Source organism: Salvelinus namaycush, chromosome 25 (genome assembly GCF_016432855.1).
Source record: "Salvelinus namaycush isolate Seneca chromosome 25, SaNama_1.0, whole genome shotgun sequence".
Lineage (NCBI taxonomy): Eukaryota > Metazoa > Chordata > Actinopteri > Salmoniformes > Salmonidae > Salvelinus > Salvelinus namaycush.
In genome coordinates this window covers 2393904-2421813 of record NC_052331.1, presented here as the reverse complement: position 1 = coordinate 2421813, position 27910 = coordinate 2393904, and the positions used below count along the sequence as shown (strand labels likewise).

At 41.6% G+C, this 27910-nt stretch overlaps 1 protein-coding gene across 1 annotated transcript in view; it reads right to left on the bottom strand.

Annotated features, from left to right (window-relative positions):
* The window catches only part of LOC120020517 (voltage-gated potassium channel subunit beta-1-like), a 72276-nt gene extending 63739 nt beyond the window's left edge, over positions 1-8537 (bottom strand). Inside the window, exon 1 of the mRNA XM_038964220.1 lies at positions 8308-8537. Within this exon, the coding sequence (XP_038820148.1) occupies positions 8308-8537 (230 nt within the window). The remainder of the gene's footprint in view (positions 1-8307) is intronic.
* Positions 8538-27910: the final 19373 nt, after the last annotated feature.

Below are 27910 nucleotides of genomic sequence, written 5' to 3'. Positions count from 1 at the left end.
GTTTCAGGCTTGTATTCTGAAAAATGAAGAAGTAAGAGCAGTCTGAATGAGTGGACCCTAAAGTGTCACAGAGCTTTTTCATGCGCGAGACGGAGAGAGTGCGTTTTTTGTTTACCTTTTAAATTGACAACGTTATTGTCCGGTTGAAATATTATCGATTATTTAGGCTAAAAACAACCTGAGGTTTGAATATAAACATCGTTTGACATGTTTCTATGAACTTTACGGATACAATTTGGATTTTTTTGTCTTCCTGTTTTGACTGCGTTTGAGCCTGTGGATTACTGAAGAAAACGTGCGAACAAAACGGAGGTTTTTGGATATAAAGAGACTTTATCGAACAAAAGGAACATTTATTGAGTAAATTAATGTCTGCTGAGTGCAACCATATGAAGATCATCAAAGGTAAGGGATTAATTTTATCTCTATTTCTGACATGTGTAACTGATTCACAAGAAGTTAATCTTTAAACCTATGTAAAATATGTTTTGTTTTCAGAATTTTTACAATGAGTATTTCTGTATTTGAATTTGGCGCACAGGAGTTTCACTGGCTGTTGAAGAGGTGGGACGCTACCGTCTCACGTGCCCAAGAGAGGTTAAACATGTACATGACACTGCAACAAAATTTCCCCATGGGGACAATGAAGTCAGTAAAGTAACGTGACAGTGGCCTTGCTCATCCTCTTCTTCCTCCCCTCGAGAATAGTGACAGTTCCTCTAGTGAGAATATCGGTCCTCCATCTCCTCCTCTCCCAGAAAACCAAGTTGATGACTGCCAGAGACCCAGCGGAGCTCATGAGAGCGACCCCCCCTTCTGTGACCACTGGTAAGCCTAAGAGTGATGAGACAGATAGCTCCGACAGCGTGGAGTCCGAGTTCCAAAGTGTAATATAAATAGGCTACCAACTAAATACTGTAAGTGCCTTCAGAAAGTATTCACTTGACTTTTTTTCTAAATTTTGTTATGTTACATCCTGAATTTAAAATGGATTCATTGAGATGTTGTGTCACTGATTGACACACAATACCGCATAATGTCAAAGTGAAATATTATTTGTAGAAAATGTTCGAAATTAATAAAAATGTAAAGCTGAAATGTCTTGAGCATTCAACCCCTTCGTTATGGTAAAACTAAATAATTTCAGGAGTAAAAATGTCCTTAACATAATAAGTTGCATGGACTTTCAGCAGGACAATAACCTAAAACACAAGGCCAAATCTACACGGGTTGCTTACCATCTATGGCAAGACTTGAAAATGGCTGTCTCGCAATGATCAACAATCAACTTGACAGAGCTTGAAGAATGGGAAAATGGGAAAATAACGTATAATCCACGTGTGCAAAGCTTTTAGAGACTTACCCAAAAAGACTCACAGCTGTAACCGCCTTCGACAAAGTATTGACTCAGGGGTGTAAATTGTTATGTAAATGAAATATTTCTGTGTTTTATTAATCAATAAATGTGCAAAAATTTCAAAAACATGTTTTCACTTTGTCATTATGGGGTAATGTGTAGTTAGGTGAGAGAGAAAAACATACATTTAACAATTATTAATTCAGGCTGTAACACAAATGTGGAATAAGTCAAGGGTATGAATACTTTCTGAAGGCACTGTAGGTATAGATAGGGTAGACTGCATTGTCTGCATAATGAAACAATCCCTAGCAAGCTATTGTTTTGACGGTGGACTGATTGTATTATTTGGCATTAAAAGACTGGTTTTACACAGCACAACTTTCTATACAAGCTGCGAGAGAGCCCAAATACAGCTAAAGTAGGCTAAAGGGCAGTTGTATATTCTAAAACAATCTATTGGTTACTGATTAGTATGCTGTTGCATCGAACATTCATTCTACAATCTGCAATTTTTGAATTTCCCCTTTTAATTACTGAACAAGTAAATACTCTACATTATTGTCGCCAGCCAGCATTCTGAATAGCAGCATTGCGACACCGTAGGCCTATGGATTCGTGAAACATCAACATTAGGCTTAACATGAGGAAATGGCGACCAAATAAAAATTAACATGTATCCATTAAAGAAAGCAAAGATATAGAATACTACAAGCACTAGCATTCAGGTGTGAATCACAATAGACAAACATAGGCTCATTCTGTTCAGAGCAACCCAGGGAGTGACGCCATGTCATCTTGCAACTGTACAAACATAGTGATCATCAACATTGAGACTGTATATGAGTTTTATGATAAGAAAATGTGAAGTGCACATTTGGACTCACAGGTGCTTGGCATGTTTGTATGACATCAAAGTGGAATTTATTAAAATCCTCAACGCCTCATTTTACAAAATACATTAGGTCCTCTTAATTTACAGCATTTCCCTCACTCAGACAACAAAAAATGTGCTAAAGTTGTCCAACTAGTGGGAGGGATGGGACCAACTTCTTGTGCGTGCGATGCTCAAGTTCAGAACAGCAGCCAAAACTCATACAGCGCATTGAAGTGCAGAGCCTCAGCTCCAATTTAAGGACTTATTAGTGCCCAAATCTGCCATTTTCAATCCTTACACAGGTACAGGCATGGCCTTATTTCTATTATAGCATATTGAAAATTCCAGAAAATTATGTCATGGCTTTAGAAGCTTCTGATAGGCTAATTGACATGATTTGTGCCAATTGGAGGTGTACCTATGGATGTATTTCAATGCCTACCTTCAAACTCAGTGCAGGTACCACGTTCATCTGTACAAACAATAGTACGGAAGTATAAACACCATGGGACCACGCAGCCGTCATACCGCTCAGGAAGGAGACGCGTTCTGTCTCCTAGAGATGAACGTACTTTGGTGCGAAAAGTGCAAATCAATCCCAGAACAACAGCAAAGGACCTTGTGAAGATGCTGGAGGAAACAGGTACAAAAGTATCTATATCCACAGTAAAACAAGTCCTATATCGACATAACCTGAAAGGCCTCTCAGCAAGGCAGAAGCCACTGCTCCAAAACCGCCATAAAAAAAGCCAGACTACGGTTTGCAACTGCACATGGGGACAAAGATCGTACTTTTTGGAGAAATGTCATCTGGTCTGATGAAACAAAAATAGAACTGTTTGGCCATAATGACCATCGTTATGTTTGGAGGGAAAAGGGGGATGCTTGCAAGCCGAAGAACACCATTCCAACCGTGAAGCACGGGGGTGGCAGCATCATGTTGTGGGGGTACTTTGCTGCAGGAGGGACTGGTGCACTGCACAAAATTGATGGCATCATGAGGGAGAAAAATTATGTGGATATATTGAAGCAACATCTCAAGACATCAGTCAGGGAGTTAAAGCTTGGTCGCAAATGGGTCTTCCAAATGGACAATGACCCCAAGCATTCTTCCAAAGTTGTGGCAAAATGGCTTAAGGACAACAAGGTCAAGGTATTGGAGTGGCCATCACATAGCCCTGACCTCAATCCCATAGACAATTTGTGGGCAGAACTGAAAAAGCGTGTGCGAGCAAGGAGGCCTATAAACCTGATTCAGTTACACCAGCTCTGTCAGGAGGAATGGGCCAAAATTCACCCAAAGTATTGTGGGAAGCTTGGGGAAGGCTACCCGAAACGTTTGACCCAAGTTAAACAATTTAAAGGCAATGCTACCAAATACTAATTGAGTGTATGTAAGCTGGGAATGTGATGAAAGAAATAAAAGCTGAAATAAATCATTCTCTCTACTATTATTCTGACATTTCACATTCTTAAAATAAAGTGGTGATCCTAACTGACCTATAACAGGGAATTTTTACTAAGATTAAATGTCAGGAATTGTGAAAAACAGAGTTTAAATGTATTTGGCTAAGGTGGATGTAAACTTCCAACTTCAACTGTAGGTGAACAGGTCAAGAGACAAATTGGAGTAATCAAGACAGTGACACATTCAATAGTGCATTGCACACTCTTCCCTGCATCTAGCTTATCTGGGGTGTAATCATTAGTCCGAACTAAACTAAAACGAGAGTTTCTATTGTACAAATTCAGGTAGGCTCTCCCCATTTTATTCAGTTTGCTTCCATTTAAGAAACAATTTGCAACAGAATTGGCAGAATGAATACACCCTGATCACTTGCACACACAGTTAACTTTCAAAGCAGCCACATACAGCATCATCACTTTGGTCCTTGTATAATTCCTTCTCTCATCTACACACTCTCCTCCTCACCTTCTCTTGTGGACTTCAGTGCACAACACAACAGCTGTCTGTGAGCAGCCGCAATAACCTCTCCAAGCCAAACCGTCATACCACAACCGCTAACAGCTACACAGCCTACATCGTTGTCACCATGTTAATGTTATAGTCAACAAACTAGATCTAACGGATTAGTAAACCTACAATCCATGTGTACAATCACTCACGACAGTGTATGGCAAGCAGTTTAGCAGTTACACTGGGGGGCCTAGGTGGCAATAAATTAATACAACCGAACGCTTACCATGACTTGGAAAAGTTGCAGTGTTGGATAGCTTTAGCCAGCTAGCTAACATAAATAACATTCCTCTCTGTTTGAGTCAGGTTGTTGAGTAGGCTAAATTAGCTGCATTAGCTAAGTACATGAAAGGTAAACAATGAAGAAAAAAATACAACAAAATATAGCTAGCTCTCTCTCTTTGTCTCTGCTGCTTCTCCTTCATTTTTGAAGAAATTAATTAGTTCAAAACTGTTCAACTATTGTTTTTCTCTTTCTTTGAGTCAACTACTCAACACATTTTATGCGCTGCTTTGCTAGCTAGCCGTTTTCAGTAGTAGATTTATTATCTGATTCTTTGATTGGATGGACAACATGTCAGTTTATACTGCAAGAGCTCTGGTAGGTTGGAGGATGTCTCCGGAAGTTGTCATAATTACTGTTTAAGTCTATGGAAAGGGGTGAGAACCATGAGCCTCCTAGGATTTGTGTTGAAGTTAATGTACCCAGAGGAGGAAGGAAAATAGCTGTCCTCCGGCTACACCATAGTGCTACCCTAGAGGGTGCTGTTGAGGGTACTGTAGACCTTCAATGCAAAACAGTGTGTTTAATCAGTTATTTGGTGACGTGAATATATTTAATATAGTTTAATCTAAAAGGGATAACCTTTTTAAAGGAAGTTGATGTATAGCATTTACTCATACTTCTTACTTTTACTCAGGTATGAGATTAAGTACTTTTCCCACCACTGTACTTAAGTACATTTACAAACATATGTTTTAAAAAAAACTTTTACTCAAGTAATATTGTAATGGGTGACTCACTTTTACTTTAGTCATTTTCTATTGAGGTATCTCTACTTCTACTCAAGTATGACAATTGAGTACTTTTTCCACCACTGCGATTTCCTCATCTTCATCAAATCCATTCACATTCAATTGCTGTAGTTGCCTCCATTGTAAAAACTGTCCCTTCTCTCTCCAACTGTTTCTGCTGTGATACAATGACCTCACACAGACATCTTACAGTAAATGTACAGATCATTAAGCCTCAACGAGTATTTCATATTATTATTATTATTATTATTATTATTACTATTATTACTCTTCCTCAAGTAATTATTATGTATTTAGTTATATACTGTATACTTACATCATACACATGGAGTATGCATAAAAAACTCTCCAAAGCTCTATATTTCATAAATGAATGCTTTACAAGTCATGAATAAGGTATCGTAACCACACTACACACATGCACTGGTGCTGAGGAAAGCAGGAATTGTCATTTATATGGTTACTGTACATAATACACATAAACCTACACATCTCTTAAACACATTCTAAACAACGTATACATTTAAACTAAAACATTCTAATTCCCTCATGCATGTATGGATGTCATCATTTATTGTTCATAAACCTGCAGTCAAATTTAACTGTAACAGACTGAGAGCTAACAGACTGACTAACAGACTAACAGACTGTCCTTGCACCTTGTACTGGGACCTCAAGTCACTGAGGAGTGGAGCTCGTGTCCTCCACTTACGCCAATCCATAAACAGTCACCATATACAAGATTGCTCAGTAACTCAACCTTAAACACTATAACTCAACACTTAATGGTCAATACACTCTGTATGGAAAACTGTGCAGTTCATGACTGTATGACTCATTACGTAAGACTCTATAACCGCTTGAGTCCCACCATCACTCCGGCCTGATTTTTTGCTTCTAAGCCTTCTTAAACATTGTGTACTTGAGCTACAGACTTCTGTTTTTAGTATTGGATTTGTCTATTTCTTCTGCAACCGCTGATACCAACCAGCGATTGACGGGGGGCTGAACTAGAGCGGTGTTTGTGAGAAGGGTGGATCTAGAAAACGGTTCTTCTCACAAAGACGTCTGAAAGTACAAATGGTTTGAGCTACAAACTATTCACAAGCCACATAGAGTGCCTTCAGAAAGTATTCCAAGTGTTGTTGCGTTACAGCCTGAATTGAACATGGATTACATTTAGATTTCGTGTCACTGTCCTACACAATGCCCCATAATGTCAGAGTTGTAACTAATTCATGACAAATGAAAAGATTAAATGTTTTGAGTCAATAAGTATTCGACCCCTTTGTTAAGGCAAGCCTAAATAAGTTCAGGAGTTTAAAAAAAATTCACAAATAAAATACGTTGCAAGGACTCTGTGCACAATAATAGTGTTTAACATGATTCTTGAAGGACTACCTCATCTCTGTACCACACACAGACAGATAATTGTAAGATTCCTCAGTCGAGAAGTGAATTTCAAACACAGATTCAACCACAAATACCAGGGAGGTTTTCCAATGCCTCGCAAAGGGCCCCTATTGGTAGATTGGTAAAACAAAAGCAGACTTTGAATATTCCTTTGAGCATGGTGAAGTTATTAAGTACACTTTGGATGGCGTATCAATACACCCAGTCATCACAAAGATACAGGTGTCCTTCCTAACTCAGTTGCTGGAGAGGAAGGAAACTGCTCAGGAATTTCAACATGAGGCCAATGGTGACTTTAAAACAATTACAGAGTTTAATGGTTGTGATAGGAGAAAACTGAGGATGGATCAACAACATTGTACTTACTCTACAATACTAACCTAATTGACAGAGTGAAAAGAAGGAAGCCTGTACAGAATAAAAATATTCCAAAACATGCATACAGTTTGAAACAAGGCAATAAATGAATACTGCAAAAAATGTGGCAAAGCAATTAACTTTTCATCCTGAATACAAAGTGTTATGTTTGGGACAAATCCAATACAACACATAACTGAGTACCACTCTCCATATTTTCAAGCATAGTGGTTAAGGACTGGGGAGTTTTTCCAGGATAAAAAAATAAACGGAATGGATCTAAGCACAGGCAAAATCCTAGAGGAAAACCTGGATCAGTCTGCTTTCCACCAGACCCTGAGAGACGAACTCACCTTTCAGCAGGACAATAACCTAAAACACAAGGCCAAATCTACACTGGAGTTGCTTACCAAGAAGACAGTGAATGTTCCTGAGTGGCCGAGTTACAGTTTTGACTTAAATCTGCTTGAAAATCTATGGCAAGACCTGAAAATGGTTGTCTAGCAATGATCAACAACCAATTTGACGGAGCTTGAAGAATTTTTAAGAGAATAATGAACAAATGTTGCACAATCCAGGTGCGGACAGCTCTTAGAGATTTACCCAGAAAGACTCACAGCTGTGATCGCTGCCAAAGGTGCTACTACAAAGTATTGACTCAGGCTTGTGAATAATTATGTAAATTAGATTATTTCTGTATTTAATTTTCAATCAATTTGCGAACATTGCTAAAAACATGTTTCACTTTGTCATTATGGGGTATTGTGTGTAGATTGGTAAAATCGTTTTTCACATTTAATCCATTTTGAATTCAGGCTGTAACACAACACAATGTGGAATAAGTCAAGGGGTATGAATCATTTCTGAAGGCACTGTAAGAGTCGTTAGAAGGTAAGGACTTCTGTTCTTCTACATAGATCATAGGAAATCCCAGTGTCTATAATACTGTAATATGCTCACATAGTTGCTGTCACAAAATCAGGTGGATATTAATTTCCAATTTATGTACTTTATCACGTTTTTTGCAACTGTTTGTCAAATTATGTTGTGTTTTACTTGTAGCCCTGGTTGCCCTGAAAAGAAAATGGTAAAACACTTCAATGTGACACTTCTTGGTTCCATGTGGGTCTAATGCTTTATAACACATGAATGAATAAGCCACTACAACAATAAATCGTAAACACTATACGAAGACTCATTACTTAAGAACCAATAACTCATTGACTAAGCATGTATAACACATGAATAAGCGCTCATTACCACAATTACAACAGTAATTCATCTACGTACCGGTACTTCATGCCAGTGAGCTTGGCGGTGGATTCCTTAAGGTTGTGGTGGTAGCGGTTGGTAAAGGAGCCCAGGCTGCGGGCGATGAGGGCCACCGTACGGAAGCGTGCCCGCGCCTGGCTGGCCGTGTTTGCACTGGTGGCATTCTGCTTGCTGTGCCCTCCATTCCCCGGGGGCCTCAGCCCTCCTCTTCCTCCGTCCTGGTCCGAACATGCAAACGACACCTGCATGGTGGTGGCTGTACTGTCGGTGGTGGTGGTGGGCTGCTGGGGCTGCTTGCCAGCCTTGCTCCAGTCTTCACTGGGTTGTATGTGTCTGTAGTGTCTTTGTCTCTCCTGAAGTGGTTTTTGTCTCCTTTAGTGGTCATGCACTTCACTGTTTTGTCGAAAAGTCCCCTCTCATTCTACCTCTTTCTCTTCTGTTTGTTATACCTGGCTCTCTCTCCCTTCTCTTTCTCTTCCCTCCTCTTCTCGGGCTAGTCTGTGTCACGGAGGAGGTTCTCCGGGAGCAGGGGACTGCAGTGGAGGGGTCTCCTTCACCCTCCAGCGTCGGCTAAACCCTCCAGTCAAGAACCAGGAGTGGGAGCGGACTGCACTGCATACAGAGCAACACACACAGCCACACACAGACTCGCTCACACACAGAATCTCTTACACACTCGCAACCAGATCTTAACAGACCAACACAAACACTTTCGCTCTCTCACACACAGACCTAAATCTTCAGTCTTCCAAATCTACACACTGCCACATGCGGAGAAAAACATTCTTACACCGAGCCAGATATCTACAGCGTTCAGAGATTAAAAGAATGAAGAGATTCTTGGATTGTCCTTCAACTTCGAGGAGAAGTGAGCTGTCCCATGAGGAAAGCAGGAGTCCCACTAAGACTTGCATCCCACCAGGACCTCTGGTAGTGTAGAGAGCTGATGTGCAGGCTTTCTAGCCCAGGAAATCCCGCTTCTAAAAGTCCCCCGTGCCGAGAAGAGAAGGACAGCTTCCAATGCTCTGCTCAGAAGGAAAACGTGCTCCGTTTGATACATAGACCCCAGAATGATAGTGAGGAGGAGGAGAAGGAGGAGGGAAAAGGACGAAGCATGATCCCTCTCTTCTGGAAGGAAAGGACAGGCGTACAATGAGAGGGGGAGTGAGGAGCCGAGAAGGAATGCATGGTGGTGAGTGTGAGAGTGAGCGAGGGAGTGATTGAAAGAGAGAGACAGGCTGCTGCCTCTAAATGACTGGCTGAAATGACCACAGTTTCCTCACTAGCGACACACAGAGAGAGGAGAACACAGTGTGGATGGAAGGGACAGAGCTGAAGCCAAGTTGTGTGTGTGTGTGTGTGTGTGTGTGTGTGTGTGTGTGTGTGTGTGTGTGTGTGTGTGTGTGTGTGTGTGTGTGTGTGTGTGTGTGTGTGTGTGTGTGTGTGTGTGTGTGTGTGTGTGTGTGTGTGTGTGTGTGTGTGTGTCAAAGAGTGTTTGTTTATTGAGGTAGATGCTCAGTGGTATTATAAGCATAGCTGCATTAAGTATGGGTGCAGGGGGTGCTACAGCAACCCCTGGTGGTGAGATGGTAAAACTGCAGAAGAGGTATAAGAACTTGTGTTGTTGCAATTAAAAACTGTTATTATATTTTTTCCCATTGCGTTATTGATAAAAAAATAAAATAATATTGGCTATAATATAGTGTAATACAGTATATAAAAATGTAAATAAAATCTTCAAACTGTACAACCAGGCCTCGACATTGCACTACCGTGAGGTTGAACGTTTCCACTTGATTCCTTTCTGTAGGCTAATAGTAGCATTTACAAGGTCAATCAAAATCAAAATGTCTCCGATTAAATATCTATTGTCAAAATGTATATATTACCACGACTGAATTCCTGTAGTACAATGTACAATGCTTCCCATGGCGCCCCCTTCTGGCTAGTGGGGGAAAAAGTAATAGTGGGGTTTCAAAATGTATATGACAAGGTCAGCGATCCCGGATAAAATTAACAAACTTCCACAAAAAGGGAAAGATGTAGGAGGACTATCCATACCAAACTTTAAATTGTATTTCCAGGCACTTCTAGCAGTTCTCCCCATCCTAAATAGGTTTAGACATGATTATTATGCCCCCTGACTGAGTATATAGAGACATATGGTGTCTTCTATTGCCCTGGAAGAGGTGTTCGTCACTGATATATCACTTCAACAATGTAAACAATGCTTTGGTCCTATTATTTTCTCACACAATTTCTATTTGGCGGAACATTTTTAAACAACGTAACTGGGAATCAAAACGACATGCCCCATATGCCAATATTTCACAATAATGCCTTTTCGATTTGGAAGGCGGCTTTTTGCTTCCCCCCCCAATAGTCCAAATGTGGAATCCGTACCCTTACCAATATCATGGACAGTAATGGTTTGAGAACATTCCAAGATGTAAAAGATACATAGACATTACCAGGCAACTGTTTTCTATATTTACAACTTAGGTCATCTATGCTGGCCTTTGGAGTCCCTTGGGAAACCGAACTACTGAACCATTCGATGATGGGATTTATAAAGAAATTATCTGTGCTACTGAAAGGACTGATCTCTATAATATATAAGCAACTTTTATAAAGCTAATATTCTGAGATTGCCATTACACATGTATGGTCCACAGAACAACCCTTTAACTGGAACAGAATATGGAAAAATATGACCTTGGCATCTCGTAATCTGAACCATCAATTTATACATTTTAAGTTTGTTCACAGACTGTATGTAACACCAAGGAAACGTTTTACGATGACATTGGCCCCAACTCCCAACTGTTCACTGTGTCCCCTAAATCAGGTAGGCACATTCCTTCATATGATGTGTGAGTGCCCTGCAGTTAAATTATTCTGGAGCAAAGTTACCAAATTCATTTGAAGTGCTTGAATGTAAACCTTCAATGCTTTGAATCCATTATCTTACATACAATTGATAGCTCCTGGAATCTTTCAATCAATCAGAGATGATTACTGCTGGCAGGCAGCGCTGCCTCAGTGGATGGATACATGTTAGCTGGGTGGGATTGGGGGAATGGGATGGGAGGCTGGGGGTGGAGCACCACTTATTTTTTGGTTTATTTTCCTATTTATACTTCATTTATAATTACTTAAACTTGAAATGTGATCCAAATGATCAATATGTTGTAGTTATGTACCTTTGTAATGTTTTTTAATCTTATTTTTGTCTTCTTCTTCTGAGTGGCAGCCCACAGGTACAATGTATGAGATAATTAATAGAAAATATATGTAATATGAAATTATATTAATTAAAATATTTTACCTGTATCCCCCCACGAAAATATTTTTTTAAATCCTGGTAGCCAACCAAAGCAACCTGCTATCACAGCAGCCCCAAGGAATGAAAACAATGAGCATGCTGCATCTAGCACAGCAGTCCACACGGGTCCAGGCCCTATCTGACTGGCGCCGAAACGTTAGCCTCTGAGGAGCAAGATACTAACTCCACTGGCTGCAACAGCTCCACGTTAGCCCCGGCACCAGGCAGAGAAGCATGCTAGGCCTACTGCACCCACAGAGAACATTTGGGCAGCCATGGCTGAGCTAGCTGATCAGCCTTTCCAACCCAAGGAGGACTTCACCTTTATGGAAAGCGTATCCCGTGCACTTAAGCCAGGTTGTTTCGACAAATGGTACTGGCTGCATTATGCCAAGGAAGACAATTGAGTGCTATGTTTCTCATGCGTTTAAGGCAGTGGAGAAAATGCTTATCAATGATGAAAATGTTAGATTCAATCGCATTTTTGTTAAATGGTGGTTTTGTAAACTGGTGCAAAGCAATCAAGAGATTCTGGGAACATGAGAAATCACACTTGCACACAGATCAATTACAAAAATTGCTTGCTTTAGGTAGCACACCGATCAATGCCTTGCTATCAGACTTGCTGACATCCAGACTTCGGAGAGACTGGATGAGATCCTTCTACAGTTTGATCACACTGTACAGAGGGCGATAGTCACGCTCATCTGAATGTGCCTTTCTATATGGATTGACAGCTGATTGCATCACTGACGTGAGCACGATGTAACAGTACTCATGCAGTCTACAGTACGTCGACCAGAACCTGGAGTCACACTATGATTTTGGGGGGTTTAACCATGCCCCCGACTCCACAGCGAAAATCTGTTCTTGCGTGTGAAGGATATTTGCGTTTAAACATTTTCCCATGGAACAGCTCAAAGGGATTCTGCTTTGATGGAGTAAGTAACACGTCAGGCTGTTTTTCAGGTGTACAGGCTCGACTGAAAGAGGTATTTCCAGGTACCATGTGCAGCATGTGCACTGTAGGAACAATTCACTGGATTTCGTTTTGCAAGAAGTTACCCGCGAGGTGAGCCTTGTGGCTGACACACTGAACGCTGTGCATTGTGTGGCCGTCGTCATAAGGGAATCACACAAGCGCAAACAGTTATACAAGTTGCTTTTTTGTTGTGGAAGAAGTAGTGAGCAACATCCTAGGCCTGTGTCCAACCATGTGGTGCATGCACACAGTGGCGATTTTAGTATGGAAATCTTGGTGGGGGAAAATAAAATATATGTGGGATGTATGCCAGCAAAGCCACTACACAACACAACACTAAACAATAAATGAATTGCACTATAACGGTGATAAAAACGGTGCCCACAAACTGTTAGGGTCTACATAAAGCTGTCCCAACAGCAGTCTCAACAGCAGTCCCACCATCTTACCACTGCTACACTAGGCTATCAGCGGAGCCTTGTCTGGCAGCGAAACAGCTCATTCAGCCTCATGTGCTGCCTTTAAAAAAACATAGCTGATATGGCTGACTTGCTTAAACAAATGTGGTTTCTACTGACAATTGAGATGTACAAACTATGGCATAAGGGGACGACAAGCGGATAAGAGGCTATCCAAAATGTCGATTAAGACATTAATAAGCGAGCTAGGACGGACGTTGTCAATATAACTATTTGTTCAGCACTTTTGAAACGTACTGCGACAGAATTCAGAACATGGGCCGCTCTTACAGTTTTCTCCCTGTACACCAAGTCAGAACCGTCGGACAAATAAAGAGGGCATATAAGCAGACAATGAAAGCTCTACAATATTCAATGATTACATTTCTCAAAAACAGGTTATAGGCTACATGTGCACCACCAAGTCAGAACAGTAAGCAAAATTAAGAGGTGAAAATAGACCAAATTATTAGGGTGAGGCACATGGGCTACTAACACAACATACACTTAGTATTACTTTCTTAGCTACAGTATACATATCTCCCTGGCATATTACATCATTTATGCAGAAGCATACAATACATTTTTGGAGTCACTTGAACAGGAATTCTAAACATTCAACATTGGTCATGCGGTCAATGAAGCATGATTTGTGCCGCGCTCAAAACAACTGTTAGCTCGGAACTGCAAAATCTGACTTTAGTGAGTTCAAGTCAACTGGGAACTCGGGGAAAACAGTCCTTCTTGTGGGCAAATTTTGTCATCAAACTTTGTCATTAAAATCTGGCATTCTCTGGATTTATGGTGCGTTCAAGACACTGGGAACTCTGAAAAAAATGTTTTGAATCATGATGACGTCAGTGATCTTCAGGTCGTAGCTCTGGAAACAGGTCCGAGTTCCCGATTTACTTCCGAGTTGGATGAAAGTTCAATACGTATTTCCCCAGTTGTAGCTCGTTTTCCCCGAGTTCCAAGTTGACTTGAACTCACTAAAGTCAGATTTTGCAGTTCTGAGTTAAACAGTTGTTTTGAGCGCGGCTTAAATCATGCTTCATTGACCGCATGGCCAATGTTGAATGTTTAGAATTTTAAATTAGGAAAATAGACCCTTAATCTTAGACTTGGGACCACACAGCCAATCCACTGAATAGAAGGCTAATGATTGCTTTGCAATGCACTGATTCCTTCCAAACCACTCATTGTTGAATTTGCTATTTCCAACTTGTTGTTTAATGTTTATGTCCAATGCCTGATGAGCACCGATACGTTTTATCTATAATTTCTCTTCATTACTTGTCTTCATATGACAAGGATTAAAAAGGATTTGCCAGTAGATTGTCGACTTGATTCATGATGCTGACTGGTAGCTAAGATTTTGAAAGTATGATGTTGACATGATCAGTCCAATCAAAGCTACTGTATATATAACATGATTTGACATCATTTTATCTGTGTCCAATGACCTTGAGCCTTCTTGGATGGGCACTTCTAATGTAACTATATGTCAGCACCCAAGGGGCTAGAATTTTAGACCTCTACACTTAGACTTGGCGGTGACGTACTGTCCCCATGAGTGACAGAACACTGAGCCAATTACGGCGCAACGCTCCGTATTTTCTGCTGGCTTGCCCCACCACCACAGAAAGCACTGAGCTAGACTGAAACACCTGCATTTTGGAGCTGCCTTACTCAAGAAAACAAAAAAGAGACTTCAAAACATCTGGGAGGCCAAACCTTGAAGCCCAGCCTCCAGGGGGACCCCAATTTAATAATAATTTGGATTGGCAAAAATCACAATGTATGGGCATTTTGTCCTTTTTTTTCACCCAACTCTTAACGTAAATCCAATGACATGGTGACGTTTGGTTGATTTCACGTTGAATTCACATTAGTTGAAAACTCAAAACTAGAGCTGACGTCTGTGCCCAGTGGGAAGTCTAATTCTGCTGAGCTCTTCTTAAATAAGCAACCAGAAGCTATCTGTTGTGTTCACATATCTAAGTGATACGAGCCAGAAACAGTACTGTGAAATGAAGTATAACCCTGTTCTACCCTGCCTCTGATATGCTCTGCTCCGTTCCACCAGAGCTGCATGCATGTGTTCCTTTACTCCAGCCTCCCCCACAGAACAATGATGTGAAGACGCAGGATTTCACAATTCCCTGAGTAAAGCAAACCCCAGGGCCATGGGAAGACTTACGTATATCCTTTATGAATTAATTTGATAACTCTGAGTTGTATCTGTCTGTTGATGTTTTAGAATCGAATACACAATGTTGTACATTGTATTTCTGTAAATCCGATGGGTTCTCTTTTGGTTGCTGTGCCAAGAGACATTGTGTCTTCTTGTGTCTAATGTTTACTTGTTGTATTAGAACCCAATGGAAAAATGAAGATGAATTATAATTATATTTTATTTTAACAAACTCAGTGCAAAAAAAGAAAGAAAAAAAGATTGGTAAACTATATTTATTTCCTTCTAATTTAACCATAACAAAATGGTCCACAACAAACTTAGCAAAAGACTATGATTTACCATACTCAAAGTACTGCATCAAGTACGCCAAAAGATTTTCACAGAGACATCCAAAAGCCTACTACCATGAGGCAAGGGTGAGTTTGGGTAGATCTAAGCTGTGAGACCTGTGAGAGACACAGTCCGGTACATGTTAGGTAGAGGTTGAACACGGTGCTGAGATGTCCATCACGCTTGTGCCTCAATGCCTGTAAGCCAAAACGTCCTCCTTGTTCAACCCATTTAAAAGTATGTCACTCAAAGTTGTCAACTAGAACTGACACATTCTAGGTTGGAAGAATCCCCGACGGGCAATGATGACTCTGATTATCCCCCGGCTAACTACTTTACCACAGTAAGAATCTATAAATGAGATGTGGAAGAGACGGCTTAGATTAGAATGTCACTGAGACAGAGACTCAGCCTATATAAGAAACTGTGATCAGCACACAGGGGAATATGAGAATGCACAATTAGGTTGTTAGAAACTCCACAAAACTGAAGATTGAGTCCCCCTATCTGCTTTGTTCTCCAATAAATATACATAATTGACTTCCTCGTTAAATAAAGATAAAATAAAAAACATAATTCAGCAAGACCAATTTATGAATCACATTATCAGTGTGCTTCATTTTATTGCAGGCAATTCCTTTCTCAAACCCGAAAACACACAGTACACACCAGTTGAGTTGTCACCAGGAGTGTAGGCAAGACTTCATTACGTAGAAACAACCGTGCATATATTGCACATAAGAGAACACACTATGGCAACCTGTGTTTTTCTATGGCATTCAGCGGGATCCGGGATAATTGCTAGATGAACTAAACTTCCTGTTAAAAGAACCGGGTTGAATAAACGTTTTGAATGAGGTTGTGAAGTCACTGCTGCTTCTGTAGTCTTTCTCTCTCTTTCTCTCCATTTCTCTTTTGATTTCTTCATTTCTTTCTCTCTCCCTCCTCTCTGCTGCTTTCTTTCTTTCTCTTCCTATCGCTCTCATTTCTTATTTGATTTCTTTCTCTCTCCATCCCATCTCCTTCACGCTCCTTTCTTTTCCCCCCGTCTCCTTCCCCCCCTTCCCCCTCTCTTTCCCCACCAGCCCATCTGTTCCCCTCTCTCCATGCTAAATCACCATTCACCACGCCGCTCTCTGTCTCCACGCCAGACCATACCAAATCGCTCATGTTGTAGATGTGCCTGGGCACAGTAGTCATTAACACGCAGCTCATATCTAGAACTACAGAACCAAACTACTAGAACTAGAATCAGCCTCCAATGGCGTTGGCATTGACTCCATGCTAACTTATTAGGCAACTCAAATATTACCCTGGGCCTTTTCGCACGAATGTACTGCGGATCAGAAGGAAGCTGAGGGAGAGAGAGGGGTATGGCCAGGTAAAGGTAAAGTAATCTGTTTTTTTGTCAGCAAAGCCATGGTATTGATCTTATGTGTATCACTGAGTAAGGGAAGATTTAGGCTGATCAAGGTTATGGTTGCTCTGGTGATTCGTCATCATCATCACCACCAGCACCATCATCTTCGAGTCAATTCAAATTCCAATTCCAACATTTCTTAATTGAAAAGCATTGAAGAGAATTGGAATTGGAATTTAAGTGTACTTATTGAATTGTCTGGAATGGAATTGACCCCAACCCTGATACAGTTTACAGTGATAAAGCGGTTAGGGAGTCATTACATTCAGATTCAAAAGGCCCTATCCCTGGCATCAGTGTTGGTGACGTGTGTTCGCCTGAAGCACATCAACCATAGTACAAAGACAGCTGTAAAGGATTAGAGGTTTACTCGAAATGCTTGGCGATGAGATTTTCAAATATAGTTCTGTAAAAGGCATACAGTATGCACAAATGAGGATCTTACAGCTAGCTATAGGCGTTTATATGATAAACTATAGGTTTTTCTTATGCTATATATACACTCCCCTCTGTGTTTTTTGCTGAACAAAAATATAAATGCAACATGCAACAATTTCAAAAATGTTGCTGAGTTACAGTTCATATAAGGAAATCAGTCAGTAAATTAATTAGGCCATGATCTATGGATTTCACATGACTGGGCAGGGGCATTGGGGAGCCAGGCCCACCCATTGGGGAGCCAGGCCCAGCCAATAAGACTTTTCCCCACAAAAGGTATTTATTACAGACAGAAATACTCCTCAGTTTCATCAGCTGTCCGGGTGGCTGGTGAAGAAGCCATAGGTGGAGTTCCTGGGCTGGCATGGTAGCATGTGGTCTGTGGTTGTGAGGCCCGGTTGGATGTACTGCCAAATTCTCTAAAAGGACGTTGGAGGCGGCTTATGGTAGAGAAATGAATGTTCAATTCTCTGGGAACAGCTCTGGTGTACATTCCTGCAGTCAGCATGCCAACTGCACGCTCCCACAAAACTTGAGACATCTGTGGCATTGAGTTGTGTGACAAAAATGCACATTTTAGAGTGGCCTTTTATTGTCCCAAGCACAAGGTGCACCTGTGTAATGATCATGCTGTTTAATCAACTTTTTGATATGCCACACCTGTCAGGTGGAAGATTATATTGGCAAAGGAGAAATGCTCATTATTAACAGGCATGTAAACACATTTGGCCACAAAATTTGAGAGAAATTCGATTGTTGTGGATATGGAATATTTCTGGAATCTATTATTTTAGATCATGAAACATGGGACCTGCGTTGTCTTGCCTGTGTGCTTATGGCCTCTGTACGCCTATGTAGATAATCCATTGAAAATCTGCCGTTTCCAGCTACAATAGTCACTTACAACATTAACAATGTCTACACTGTATTTCTGATCAATTTGATGTTATTTTAATGAACAAAAAAATGAGCTTTTCTTTCAAAAACAAGGACATTTCTAAGATACCCCAAACTTTTGAACGGTAGTGTAATGTATATATATACACATATCTTTTTAAAATCTAATTTCCTTTATTACTTTCCACTCACCCTACCACCCCTCCCCTAATTGGAGTAAACTAATGATCAACAACACTAAGATTTCTACTTTCAGCTTATACTGTACATACTAAATGCATTTTACAGACACAATCTATTTTACAACAGTTATACCTCTGCCCTCAACGTCGCCCATCTATTTCTGATGTCCATCAAGTTTGATTTCACTTTGCCATATATTTTAAACTGTGCTGTTTCATAAAAGTTCTGAACCTATATACATTTTACAGACACATTCTATTTTACATTAGTTATCATGTTGTTATTAGTCCCACCCTTCAGCTCCCTTCAACCTCTCCCATCTATCTCTTAACACCATCCATATTGGATTTCTATTTGCTATATATTTTTCAACCCTGCTGTGATGTTTCGAAAAAGTTCTGAACCTTTCTATTCTCCTAGTTTTTACAGATTGTAAATTAAAGAAAAATATTTTTTCTAAAAGTATTGTTATATTATTGATCGATTGACTATGACATTTCAAATCACCCTTTAGTGTTCTCTGCAGAATTAATGTTGCAATTCTTCAGCCATTCCTGGACATGTGACCAAAAACAAGCTACATATGGATAGTACCAAAATAAATTATCTAATGACTCCGTCTCTTCACAGCAAAATCTGCAGAGCTGGGAAGGTTGTATCACCCATATATATAACATTATATTTATTGCAAGAATTTTGTTTAATAATTTACATAGAAAAATTCTATGTTTTGAATCCGGCATCATTTTGCGTAACAATTCATAAACCATGTGCCACGGTACATTGAAAATCTCTTCCAAACTATTTTGCAATCTATATGGCACAGCTGTCAATTTTTTGGTCCTGAAATGAAACTGGCATACTTTTTTATTTAGGGCAATTTTCTTTAACCAATTTTCCTACTTAATGCAGGGCTGATAGACAAGTTCCTTACTTTTTCCCCTTTCCACTTGCTTCTTTCATTTTTGCGTTAATGCTGCAATTAGTTGGTAGAGCAGGCATTTCCATATATTTTGTTAGCTGCATGTGTGACATAACTCCTATTTATGATATAATTTACAAAGGTTATAGCTTTTTTAGAAATGGTTATACCTTTTTATACCTTTTTAGAAATCGAAATAGTTTTTATCAATTTGTATATATGAGTTTAACCACAATATTTGTTGTAATATTTGTTCTGTCTTTTCTGGTGGATTAAACTAAAATTGCATCCAACTTTCTGTGGCTTGTTTTAAAAATAGCGATATTTTGGAGATGATTTCATTTTCAAATAACCGAAAGTGAGATGTTGTAATCTGAATAAAGGGAAAAAGACCATTCTTGAACATGGGCTGAGAAATTCTTACTAATTTGCTGGAGAACCAGTTTGGATTAAACTATAACTTCTGTATGACTGACACCTTTAGTGAGAGGTCTAATGCTTTAATATTTAATCATTTCTGCCTTCCCGAATTCATATTAAATAATTAAATAGGCCCTTTTAATTGTGTCAGGCTTGCCATTCCAAATAAAATTGAAAAAATGTTGGTCATATAATAAAAGAAACAGGTCACCAGTCATAGGCAAGAAAATGGGTAAACTGGGATATGAGTTAATCAGGGTGATTTTTCCAGAAATATACAGGTATTTTCCTTCCATGGTAGCAAGATCATATATATTTTTGCTAACCTTCTATTAACATTTTATGGAGTGGGATCATTTCTTTCTTTCGGGATATGTATGCAGAGTGTCTACATCACCGTCAGACCATTTTATTGGTAAACTACACGGTAATGTAAAAGTTGTATTTTTTAGTGATACAATAAGTAATATAGTACACTTATCATAATTTGGTTGCAATCTAGAGAGGTTAGAAAAATTATCTAGATCCTCTATAAGGCTGTGGAGGGACCCAAATTGTGGATTTAAAAGACAACATGAATCATCAGCGTACAATGACACCTTTGTTTTTAAGCCCTGGATATCTAACCCCGTGATATAATATTGTTGGATCTGATTTTAACAGCTAACATTTCGATGGCAATAATCAATAGATATAATAATAGTGGACAACCTTGTTTTACTCCTCTTTGACAGTTTAAACTTTAGTAGCCATTATTTACTATTTTACCTCTAAGATTACTATAAATAACTTCAACCCATTTTATTAGAGATTCGCCGAAATTGAAATATTCCAGGCATTTATATACAGTTGAAGTCGGAAGTTTACATACACTTAGGTTGGAGTCTTTAAAGCTTGTTTTTCAACCACTCCACAAATTTCTTGTTAACAAACTATAGTTTTGGCAAGTCGGTTAGGACATCGACTTTGTGCATGACACAAGTAACTTTTTCCAACAATTGTTTACAGACAAATTATTTCACTTATAATTCACTGTATCACAATTCCAGTGGGTCAGAAGTTTACATACACTAAGTTGACTGTGCCTTTAAACAGCTTGGAAAATTCCAGAAAATGATGTCATGGCTTTAGAAGCTTCTGATAGGCTAATTGACATCATTTGAGTCAATTGGAGGTGTACCTGTGGATGTATTTCAAGGCCTACCTTCAAATTCAGTGCCTCTTTGCTTGACATCATGGGAAAATCAAAAGAAATTAGCCAAGACCTCAGAAAAAAATGTGTAGACCTTCACAAATCTGGTTCATCCTTGGGAGCAATTTCCAAATGCCTGAAGGTACCACGTTCATCTGTACAAATAATAGTATGCAAGTATAAACACCATGGGACCACGCAGCCGTCATACCGCTCAGGAAGGAGACGTGTTCTGTCTCCTAGAGATGAACATACTTTGATGCGAAAAGTGCAAATCAATCCCAGAACAACAGCAAAGGACCTTGTGAAGATGCTGGAGGAAACCGATACAAAAGTACCTATACCCACAGTAAAACGAGTCTTATATCGACATAACCTGAAAGGCCGCTCAGCAAGGAAGAAGCCACTGCTCCAAAACCACCATAAAAAAGCCAGACTACGGTTTGCAACTGCTCATGGGGACAAAGATTGTTCTTTTTGGAGAATTGTCCTGGTCTGATAAAACAAAAATAGAACTGTTTGGCCATAATGACCATCGTTATGTTTGGAGGGAAAATGGGGAGGCTTGCAAGCCGAAGAACATCCCTACAGTGAAGCACGGGGGTGGCAGCATCATGCTGCAGGAGGGACTTGTGCACTTCACCAAATAGATGGCATCATGAGGGAGGAAAATTATGTGGATATATTGAAGCAACATCTCAAGACATCAGTCAGGAAGTTAAAGCTTGGTCGTAAATGGGTCTTCCGAATGAACAATGACCCCAAGCATACTTAGTTGTGGCAAAATGCCTTAAGGACAACAAATTCAAGGTATTGGAGTGGCCATCACAAAGCCCTGACCTCAATCCCATAGAAAATTTGTGGGCAGAACTGAAAAAGCGTGTGCGAGCAAGGAGGCCTATAAACCTGACTCAGTTACACCAGCTCTGTCAGGAGGAATTGGCCAAAATTCATCCAACTTATTGTGGGAAGCTTGTGGAACGCTACCCAAAACGTTTGACCCAAGTTAAACAATGTAAAGGCAATGCTACCAAATACTAATTGAGTGTATGTAAACTTCTGACCCACTGGGAATGTGATGAAAGAAATAAAAGCTGAAATAAATCATTCTCTTTACAATTATTCTGACATTTCACATTCTTAAAATAAAGTGGTGATCCTAACTGACCTAAGACAGGGAATTTTTACTAGGATTAAATGTCAGGAATTGTGAAAAACTGAGTTTAAATGTATTTGGTTAAGGTGGATGTAAACTTCCGACTTCAACTGTATGTGAGAATGCTGTTCACATACCACCTGGGCCGCTCCTCAACACTGTGGCCCCTCAGGGGTGTGTTCTTAGTCCCCTCCTGTACTCCCTGTTCACCCACAACTGCATGGCCAAACACGACTCCAACACCATCATTAAGTTTGCTGACAACACAACAGTGGTAGGCCTGATCACCGACAATGATGAGACAGCCTATAAGGAAGGGGTCAGAGACCTGGCAGTGCGGTGCCAGGACAACAACCGCTCACTCAATTTGAGCAAGACAAAGGAGCTGATCGTGGACTACAGGAAAAGGCGGGCCGAACAGGCCCCTATTAACATTGATGTGGCTGCAGCGGAGTGGGTCAAGAGATTCAAGTTCATTGGTGTCCACATCACCAACGAACTAGAGAGGGTAGTGCGTACGGCCCAGTACATCAGTGGGGCTAAGCTTTTTTGCCATCCAGGACCTACAGTATATACTAGATGGTGTCAGAGGGAAGCCCAAAAAATTGTCAAAGACTCCAGTCACCCAAGCCATAACACTGCTGAACAATTAATCAAATAGCCACCAGGACTATTTACATTGACACACCCCCACGCTATTTGTTTTTTACACTGCAGCTACTCACTGATTAGTATCTATGCATAGTCACTTCACCCCTACCTACATGTACACATTAACTCGACTAACCTGTACCACCAAACATTGACTCGGTATCGGTACCCCCTGTATATAGCCTCATTATTGTTATTTTATTGTTTTTATTATTTTTTACTTTAGTAAAAATGTTCTTAACTCTTTCTTGAACTGCAATGTCGGTTAAGGGCTTGTAAGTAAGCATTTCACTGTCAGGTCTACTACACCTGTTGTATTTGCCGCATGTGACAAATAAAGTTTGATTTAGTTTATTTGTAGCAAAAATAAACCAGTGGATCCTTCTGGTCTGGAGCCTCAACTGCCTAATTTCACTAGCTAGTTCCCATTGCCATAAAACGTGTTCATGAACATGAACCCCTTATTTATTCGTTATCTTGTGTGGAATGTTTGCACTGACTCGGTCTCTGCATTATCCACCGGGTAACTGTCAACTTGTGAGTCTAAAAAACAGACCCTGAAGGTGACGTCATCTGCATTTGTCAGTATAAATGTAATGTTCAAAGCCATCATTTTCAAATACAGATGTTACTGTAAGTGCACAGAGGTCATTTGGAGATTATAATTTGTTTCAGATGCAACCTTCCGGTGACTTCCCCAAACATTCAACAATGGATGACAACAATGAACAACTTAAATGAGCAAAACATGTAGATTCTTTAAAGCACTCATTTGGTTGTCATGAGTCATTCATTCAAACTTTTTAAATGTATACCATAGCATGCTATTGTGATTTAGTGAACTTTATAATTTCGTGCATTGAATTTGAATGTAGCCTAGCTATAGCATGTGAGGTAAAAAGCAACATTTTCCATTCATTAAAATACATGCCAACATATATTTATGAAATATATGTTGGAATGTATTTTACTAGCAACCACAGCATACTGTCAAAATGTATTTCCACAACATATATTTAAATATATAAAAATATATGTAGAAATACAGTACTAGTAAAAAGTTTGGACACACCTACAGTACTTAATATTATTTATTTTATTTATTTTTACTATTTTCTACATAGTAGAAAAATATTGAAGATCTCAAAACCATGAAATAATAGATATGGAATCACAAAGTAAACCAAAAAGTGTTAATCATATCAAAATGTATTTTATATTTGAGATTCTTCAAAGTAGCCACCCTTTGCCTTGATGACAGCTTTGGACACTCTTGGAATTCTCTCAACCAGCTTCACCCGGAATGCATTTCCAACAGTCTTGAAGGAGTTCCCACATATGCTGAGCATTTGTTTGCTGCTTTTCCTTCACTCTGCGGTCCAACTCATCCCAAACCATCTCAATTGGGTTGAGGTCGGGTGATTGTGGAGGCCAGGTCATCTGATGCAGCACTCCATTACTCTCCACACCCTTCGTCAATCACCCCTTATACAGCCTGGAGGTGTGATTGGTCATTGTCCTGTTGAAAACCAAATGTCCCACTAAGCGCAAACCAGATGGGATGGCATATCGTTGCAGAATGCTGTGGTAGCCATGTTGGTTAAGTGTGCTTTGAATTCTAAATAAATCACTGACAGGGTCACCAGCAAAGCACCCCCACATCATCACACTTCCTCCTCCATGCTTCACGGTGGGAACCACACAGGCAGAGATCATCCGTTTACCTACTCTGCGTCTCACAAAGATATGGCGGTTGGAACCAAAAATCTCAAACTTCCACCGGTCTAATGTCCATTGCTCATGTTTCTTGGCTCAAGCAAGTCTCTTCTTCTAATTGGTGTCCTTTAGTAGTGGTTTCTTTGCAGCAATTCGGCCTGATTCATGCAGATGCAGTCTCCTCTGAACAGTTGATGTTGAGATGTGTGTCACGCCCTGACCATAGAGAGCCCTTGTTTCTCTATGGTGTAGTAGGTCAGGGCGTGACTAGGGGGTTTCTATTTTATATTTTATATTTATATATGTTGGTGTTTTTATATGATTCCCAATTAGAGGCAGCTGGTAATTGTTGTCTCTAATTGGGGATCATATTTAAGTAGTTATTTTTCCCACCTGTGTTTGTGGGATATTGTTTTGTGTTTGTGCATGTGCACCACTTAGTCACGTTTCGGTGTTCGTTTATTGATTTATTGTTGTGCTTTTAAGTTTCACTTTTGAAAAAAATATGTGGAACTCAACATCCGTTCCGCCTTTGTCCCGTTCTTACGACAACCGTGACAGAATATCCCACCAACCAAGGACCAAGCAGCGTGCAACGATGGGAAAAATAAGTTGGACCTGGGAAGAAATCATGGAAGGACAGGAGGACCCTTCCTTGGCAGGAGTCGCAGAGGACGCAAGAAGGACGGCAACGACGCCGGGGACCGCGGCCACATAAACCCCAAGAATGTTTTGGGAGGGGGCACATGGAGCTGGCGGCTGAGCAGAGGGAAGAGCCAGAGACCACCTGGGAGGAGATAGAGAGGTGGTCGGTCGACCCAAGGAGAGTACCAGAGCCCGCCTGGGAGTTGATGGAACAGTGTGAGGAGGGATACCGGAGAATGGAGTTGGCTAGGAGTATGCGGCAACGCAGGCGTTTGGAGGAGCGTGTCATCAGTCCGGTGAAACCTGGGCCGGCTCCACGCATCTGGCCTCCAGTGCGCCTCCTCAGTCCGGTATGTCCTGTGTCTCCTCCTCGCACTCTCCCTGAAGTGCTTATCCCCAGCCTGGTACGTCCTGTGCCTGCTTCCTGCACTCGCCCTGAAGTGCCAGAGACGTTCAGGGAGGCATTGGGGAAGTTAGGAGAGAGAGAAAGGAGAGAGATGTTGTGCAAGTGTGTTCTGCTCAACATCCGACCAGGGGATCTGGTTAGCAGTCTGGTGCAACTTGGGCTGGCTCCACCCTTCTGGCATCCAGTGCGCCTCCTAAGTCCGGTACGTCCTGTGTCTCCTCCACGCACTAGGCCTCCAGTGCGCTACGTCCTGTGCCTGCTCCTCGCACTCGCCCTGAAGTGCGTGTGTCACCAGTCCGGTGCCACCTGTACCGGCTCCACGCACTAGGTCTCCAGTGTGCCTTCCCAATCCGGTACGTCCTGTGCCTGCTCCTCGCACTCGCCCTGAAGTGCGTGTCACCAATCCGGTGCCACCTGTGCCGGATCTACGCATCAGGCCTCCAGTGCACCTCCCCAGCCCGGTACGTCCGGTGCCAGCTCCCCGCACCCGCCCTGAAGTGCGTGTCACCAGTCCGGTGCCACCTGTGCCGGCTCCACGCACCAGGCCTCCAGTGCGCCTCCCTAGTCCGGTGCGTCCTGTGCCTGCTCCCCGCACTCGCCTGAAGTGCGTGTCACCAGTCCGGTGCCACCTGTACCGGCTCCACGCACTCGGCCTCCAGTGCGCATTCACAGTCCAGAGCTTCCGGCGACGGTCCCCAGTCCAGAGCTTCCGGCGACGGTCCCCAGTCCAGAGCTTTCGGCGACGGCCCCCAGTCCAGAGCTTCCGGCGACGGTCCCCAGTCCAGAGCTTTCGGCGACGGTCCCCAGTCCAGAGCTTCCGGGGACGGTCCACAGTCCGGAACCTCCTGCGACGGTCCACGGTCCGGAACCTCCTGCGACGGTCCACGGTCCGGAACCTCCTGCGACGGTCCACGGTCCGGAACCTCCAGCGAAGGTCCACGGTCCGGAACCTCCAGCGAAGGTCAACGGTCCGGAACCTCCAGCGACGTTCAACGGTCCGGAACCTCCAGCGAGGGTCAACGGTAAGGAGCTTGTTGGCAAGGCGTCCAGTCCAGCTCCATGGCCGGAGCCCTCCTCTGCGCCAGTGCCCAGTCCAGACACGGCGTTCAGTCCCGCTCCATGGCAGGAGCCTCCCTCTGCGCCGATGCCCAGTCCAGGCACGGTGTCCAGTCCAGCTCCAAAGCCGGAATCTTCCTCTGCGCCGGTGCCCAGTCCAGGCACGGCGTCCAATCCAGCTCCATGGCCGGAGCCCTCCTTTGCGCCGATGCCCAGTCCAGGCACGGCGTCCAACCCAGCTCCATGGCCGGAGTCCTGCTTTGCGCCGATGCCCAGTCCAGGCACGGCGTTAAGCCCGGCGCGATGGCCGAATCCGGGGTCTGGGCGGGCGCTACGACCTACACCGGAGCCGCCACCAACACTAATCCCCCCCCCCCCCCCCCCCACCCTACCCTCCCCATTTGGGGTCAGGTTTTGCGGCCACCTTTGGAGGGGGGGGGGGTACTGTCACGCCCTGACCATAGAAAGCCCTTGTTTCTCTATGGTGTAGTAGGTCAGGGCGTGACTAGGAGGTATTCTAGTTTATAATTTCTATGTTGTGTTCTAGTTTATATTTTCTATGTTTGTGTTTTTGTATAATTCCCAATTAGAGGCAGCTGGTAATCGTTGTCTCTAATTGGGGATCATATTTAAGTAGCTATTTTCCCCACCTGTGTTTGTGGGATATTGTTTTGTGTTTGTGCATGTACACCACTTAGTCACGTTTCGGTGTTCGTTTATTGATTTATTGGTGTGCTTTAAGTTTCACTTTTGAAAACAATATGTGTAACTCAACATCCGCTGCGCCTTGGTCCCGTTCTTATGACAACCGTGACAATGTGTCTGTTACTTGAACTCTGTAAAGCATTTATTTGGGCTGCAATTTCTGGGGCTGGTAACTCTAATGAACTTATCCTTTGCAGCATAGGTAACTCTGGGTCTTCCTTTCCTGTGGCGGTCCTCATGAGAGCCAGTTTCATCATAGACGGTTTCTGCGACTGCACTTGAAGAAACTTTTAAAGTTCTTGACATTTTCCGGATTGTCTTAAAGTAATGATGGACTGTCGTTTCTCTATGTTAATTTCAGCTATTCTTGCCATCTTCTGTATTTTTTTATATATATATTTTTACCATTATTTAACTAGGCAAGTCAGTTAAGAACAAATTCTTATTTACAATGACGGCCTATACTACCCCTACCTTGTCACAACACAAATGCATTAAGAAGGAAGAAGGAAATAAATTCCA